The sequence below is a fragment of the Platichthys flesus genome, chromosome 5, assembly GCF_949316205.1.
Source record: "Platichthys flesus chromosome 5, fPlaFle2.1, whole genome shotgun sequence".
Classification (NCBI taxonomy): Eukaryota; Metazoa; Chordata; class Actinopteri; order Pleuronectiformes; family Pleuronectidae; genus Platichthys; species Platichthys flesus.
Window position 1 is genome coordinate 24,591,507 of NC_084949.1, and position 6,028 is coordinate 24,597,534.

A 6,028-nucleotide genomic window follows, 5' to 3' on the forward strand; every position below is an offset into this window, starting at 1 on the left:
GAAAGTGAAGAGTTCTCTCTTGACCCACAGCACATCCGTCCACCACGTGCTGTGATAATCCGACCAGTAGTTTTGAGTGTAATACAACACACAGGCAGACAACTGTATTTAAACATTGTCTTAAATTACTGTATCACCCTAGTTTGAATGAGACGATTGTTGGTTGGTTCAAAGACGGCTGATGTGAGGCCAATTAAACACAAAGTACATTTAATATCCTTCAGTGAATATCTATTCTCTTTGATTTAACAATCAGCTGTTTTATTTCACTTCACTCTTTGAATCTCTGGTTGAATCCGCTGCAGCTCAACCTTTTGCAGAGACTTGTGATAATAACCTTAATCAGAGGTTTTAAACACCTCAGGTCATCACACTTTATTCTCAGGTTATTTTTGTCCCCCCCCCCCCCCCCTCTTCTCTTCTTTCCTCTTTACGTCCGTCCACTGTCACTTATTTCCCCGGAGGAGACGCTCTGTCGGACCCTCAGAGAGGAAAGTGTTGGTGGATAGAGGACAGACACCTCCTCCCCGTGTTCACACTCTCATGTCACATGGAAGAACAGAGGGACACACGGGCACTGAAAACTCTCCTCATTAACTAATGAGCCGGACACACACACACACTCACTCTGATTATCTCATCCTGTAACGGTGTCATCATTCCACTGAGCTCTCCTCTCTCTCTCTCTCCCTCTCTCCATTCATGAAGTGAAAGTATTCTTGTGGCCGACTGCTCGCTCTGTGCATCATGGAGGCGCTGGCTCTTTTCTCTTTCACAGCATCAGAAGAAGACGAGATCAGTTTCCAGAAAGGGGACATCATCAAGGTATGTGTGTGTGTCTGTCTGTCTGTGTGTGTTTGTGTTGTGGTTTTAAAAGGGGATATTTACCAAAGGCTGCATGAGTTCAAATATAAGTGTGTGTTTCTCTAGGTGACAGAGATGGAGGATGATTCGTGCTGGTGCACAGCCGAGATTCAGGGGAAACGTGGCTACATCCCTGAAAACTACATTTCTCTCCTTCCTCATCGGTAAAAAATGTTTCATCATATGTTCCACTCCTTATAGTTTCTGTGCTCATCCCATCAAAACTATTGATTGTTGTTCCTTTTAACTACTGGACCAAAACACTATTGGCTGGTGACCCTGCACCAAAGGTTATGTCTCAGTGTTAAACCCCCACATTTTATATTTTCCCTCAGAGTTTTGAAATAAATTAAAGCCTTAAATTATTAAAATAATATATATTTCGCAATGAACAATGTGAAAAGATAATCGTGGTTGTTGTTATTTGGTTGGTTGTTAACCATTTGTGAACCGTTTTATAAACAAATGCCTTTAAATAAACCATTTTACAAAATCTCAGGGTCGCACATTACATTTTATTCAGTTTTTATTTGTATTATTTTACTCCTTCAACTCTAAATTGCAAATATTTATACTTTTTATTTATTTTACCTCTTTTAGTCACTTCCCCTCTTTTATTCTACTCTTTATTTTGCGTGAAAATTGTTTTAGACAATTTTTATTTGATTTATTTTAGTTTCTGTCTCTGTGTTGTTTTTATTGTCAGAGCACCTTGAATCCAAGTCTGTGAATGAATATGGTTTATAAATAAAATTGTATTTAAACATAATAGTTTTTAAAAAAAGTAATAATTCTGTGACCCTCTGTTATTCTGACACATCTTTTTGGGGTCCTGATCCTTGAGAACCACTCAGGCTCCTTTCTGACTTGATTTGTGAATCACAAATTACTCACTGCTGTGTCAGATTTAAATAGTAACATGAATGCTACTGCCATTCTCAAAATGAGGTCACCAGGAGGGTGCAATTTAAATTCTTGTGTGTGTGTTCCAATAGGTGGTTCGTGGGACGGGTGTCGAGACTTGAGGCTGAGCAGCGTCTGCGCTGGCAGGACGTCGGAGTGTTCCTGGTGAGGGAGAGTGAATCAGCTCCGGGGGAGTTCTCTGTCTCTGTCAGGTCAGTGAACGCACCGCGGGCATCGTCCACATCCAGGATGAGTGAGGTCTTGAAGTCTCAAAGGGTCAAAGTCAAATTTCATTCTGCAGCCTGATGCAAACCCCCCCCTATCGCACTGTGGTCTAATAAGTTCCTCAGCTTCACCCAAGTGTGTCTCTCTCACCCCAGAGGTTAACATCTGCCCCCCGGCTTCCACTTCACAACAAAAACACTGTTTACCACCTCGCTGATGGAATAAACTGTGGAACCAGGCGTGTTGTAGGAAACATGCAGGCAGCAGCTTGTTTTCCATCACGCTGAGCACATTAGCAAGTCACAGCAACCACGTGTCTGTGAATGTGTCAGGGTCAGCGGAGGGGAGCGGCAGACTATTTAAATACGTTCCACAAAAAAACACTAAAAATATCACAGCTGTGCCAACACAGTGTGTGTGTGTGTGTGTGTGTCTGTGTGTGTGTGAGAGAGTGAGAGAGAGGAGGAAGTGTAATTTGGTTCATTGAAGTGACGTGGGACACATTTAATGATTGAGGGGAGATTAAAATGTGTTCGATAGAAACTGGGGCATTATGTAATACTACAGTCTTTAATTACACTCAGGTACATTATGCAACAAACGCATGCACTTCATGTGCACACATTAACACATACACACAAACATCTGTCTGCCTGCGAGCGCTGGGACGTAAGACGTGTAGTTTATATATGTTCACCTACACATCAGCAGACATCACACAGTACAGTACAACCACAAGATGTACTACCTCAAAGTGATCAATAGGGGGCGACACTGCTCAAGAGTTGTTTTGTTGTTGTTGCAGCAATTTAGATGTTGTTACCTATTCATGCAGTTTGCCCACATGCACCTGCAGCATGCCCTCAGTGAGAGTGTAATTTTCCACCACACACAACAGTCGTGCTGTGGATTTGCTCCACTCTCCGGCAATTGGGCAATTTCGTTTTTTTAATGGGAGACATTTTGAACATGTCACAGCAGGAAAAAACTCAGATGTTTGAAAATAGAATTGAAGACAGCTGAATATAACACTGCTTCAGTTTCAGGGCCCAGGTATATTCATGATATTTGAATAGAAAAGAGCTATTGATTCTGTTTAATGATACCGTTAGTGCTTTTCTGTGCAACTACTGGTATTTACTTTTTAAGGATAAAACAGTAAAGTATATTGATTTCTTGTAAACTCATGACATAAACAGTATATTTAGAAAAGAAAAACATGTGATTACAAACTACAATTATTATCTTCCCCAGTAAATCTAATCACATGTCTCGGGGCTGTGGGAGGAAACTGGTTTAAACACATGCAGACATGAGGAGAAAGTACAGACACAGTACTGTAAAGAGATGGATGGGTTCAAACTCAGGACGTTCTTGCTGTGAGGAAACCGCTGTTCCACCCCCAACATATGAACTACACTAGTAATTCACCAAAAACACTTCAGGCTGATTCATTTCTCTTTGTCGGAGCAGCAGAGGATGTATTATGCTGTTCAACTCCCTTAAGGGTAATAAGGGGATTAATGCGTGAGGGAGGAGACACGGTCAATAATCCATTACTCATCACACCGGTCAGGAGACAGATCCTGGTGGACACGTTGTATGGGTACAGTTGTTTAATCGAGTTTATCATTAGTCCGCCATCATTTAATGATCTTACTTCTAATGAATCGGTTAATTATTAAGTCTACAAACGGTCCAAAGGTTGTTCCGTCAGTTCACGTTGTTCCAAACTGAAATGTCTCGATAATGTGACGCGGTGGACAAGGGAACTGCGATTAATCACCGCCGGGATTATCAAAGGACGCTGGGAGATTTCCTCAATAAAAGAAACAGGCCGAGGAATGAAGCAGCTTAAAGGAGCATGCACACCCGCCTAACCTCCTTCCTTCTCTTCGTCCGCCTCAGCTACGGCGACAGGGTGGAGCATTTCCGCGTCCTGGAGGGGGGCGGGCAGTACTGCATCTGGGACGAGACGTTCAGCTCCCTGAACCGTTTGGTGGATTTCTACAGAACTCACAGCATCGCCGTGGAGAAACTCATCTGCCTCATAGACCGTCCCTCGTCCCCTCGCCATTTGTCCAACCCCGGATACAACCCCTACCCCAACCCTTATAAAAGCAGCTCTCAGGAATCCCTCCCCTCGGCCCGTCTCTACTCGCAGCCCGAGAGAGAAGCGGCTCCGGTGGTATGACAAATCTTTAAGTTATCCCCATAAACACTTTCCACTGCTGTCGCACACAAACCTGTTTGTCTGATGTCATCGCTCTGCTCCGTCTTTGTCTAGAAACCTTGTGTGGCTCACGCCCTCTCCGACTACACCCCCCGTCAAACCGGGCACCTCAACTTCCTGCGTGGCGACGTCATCGACCTGCTGGAGTGCTCCGGCTCGGCGACCTGGACGGGACGCTGCCGAGGCCGAGTCGGCGTCTTCCCACCGCAATACGTCCAGTTGCTGTACCAGTGACCCCGAGCCGGACGCCCTCGGCCCAGTGGCGGCCATCGCTGACACATATCTAACTCATGCAAGAATGAATTTGAACTAGAGCTGACACAATTAGTCAAATAATCAATTAGCTTTTATAAGCAGTGTGCAAACATGTGGTAAATGGTTTATCACACACTATAATGTTTTTGTAATTGTTTGTTTGTGTATTTGCCAGCAGCTATGACTCGTTCCATTGACACCCAGGAGCTACGATTACTGACTGGCTGCATATACAACTACATTATAGTGGTATAAATCATTTATTAAATCAGAGGTCTTCAACGTTTTTCAGGCCAAGGACCCCCAAACTGGTGGAGAGATGGAGCAGGGACCCCCTACTATATATATTGCATAAAATTATGTTTTATATTAAACTGGGCCTTGTGCCATGTATAAACATAGCTACCCTGTTATTGTGCATTCAATACTAAGCTATTCAAATAATACACAGGTTCATATATTCATGTTTTTATTTTAAACATGCATGGTATAGGAGCTACAGTGTGTGCATTGCTGACTGAACGCTGACGTCTTTTGCCTCCATTTATCCATTCGCTACAATATGTTGAATTCATGTTAATGTCTATTTAGAGACATTTAAATTTGTGGTGAAAGAATTGGTTGAAAACAAAAAAAAATTGTCTAATCAACCAAAAATGTCGCGACCCCCCTGCAGTACCTCCGCGGACCACCTAGGGGACGCGGACCCCCTGTTGAAGACCTCTGCATTAAATGCTTCTTAAGTGCTTATAAATGCTCAATATAGGGATTTTAAAGTGTTACCTCACTAGAGGCTTTGTCACGCCGCAGCTCAGACTGTTTATGAAGATGAACAACACGTCTCCACTTCCTCCCACAATCCAGAACTCAAGATAACCTATCTCAGATTTCAGAAGGCCAGAGTCGGAGCAGCTGTGACTGGTGAATAGAGCCATTGTAGCGAGGTCCTGTCACTAGACACTATTCACAGGGCAGTAAATGGCAGCAGCTAGCAAGATACTGTTTACTGCGCCTGACACATTGCTATCAGGATCAAACACTATTCCTTAATTTAAAGAGTCATCTGAAGTTCAACAATCAGTTTAAGATGGTGGGTTTTGAACTTGGCTAACTTTGCCTCCTTTGCACAGCAGTTTATCCTCAGACAGGAGAAGTTTACTGAAAGTCACCGGTGCAACAACAGCCTCCTCAGCTGTGATCAGGCTGCTGCTGGTCAACAGGGGGAAGTTACTTTGCTGCTGTTGCATCTTCACCCTGTCGACCAGCAGCAGGTGATCACAGTGAATTCTCCATGTTTCAAACTCTGTTATGTGTCACGTTATGGATCAGTGCTTTAGATCTAAAACCAGGTATTTAGAGTATTTATAGTTTTAATCACTAAAGTGAATTATCTTTAAAATGACTGTTGCAGTCGTGAAGTGAATCTTAGCCTCTTGACTTTAACGTGGTGTTTGCTTTACCTTATTGCTCAAACCGCTAACCTCCTCTTCAGTAAATGTTAGTAAACTGTACAGAATTCAAATAAAAAGTGATATTATCAAATACTGT

At 43.1% G+C, this 6,028-nt stretch overlaps 1 protein-coding gene across 1 annotated transcript; it reads left to right on the plus strand.

Moving 5' to 3' along the window:
• The first annotated feature begins 429 nt into the window (after window positions 1-429).
• LOC133953378 (GRB2-related adapter protein-like) lies at window positions 430-6,022 on the plus strand. Its single transcript, XM_062387284.1, has 5 exons — window positions 430-825; window positions 931-1,028; window positions 1,860-1,979; window positions 3,901-4,180; window positions 4,280-6,022. The coding sequence occupies exons 1-5, from the start codon at window positions 748-750 to the stop codon at window positions 4,457-4,459; spliced, it is 756 nt and encodes a 251-aa protein (XP_062243268.1). The 5' UTR covers window positions 430-747; the 3' UTR covers window positions 4,460-6,022.
• The last annotated feature ends 6 nt before the right edge of the window (window positions 6,023-6,028 follow it).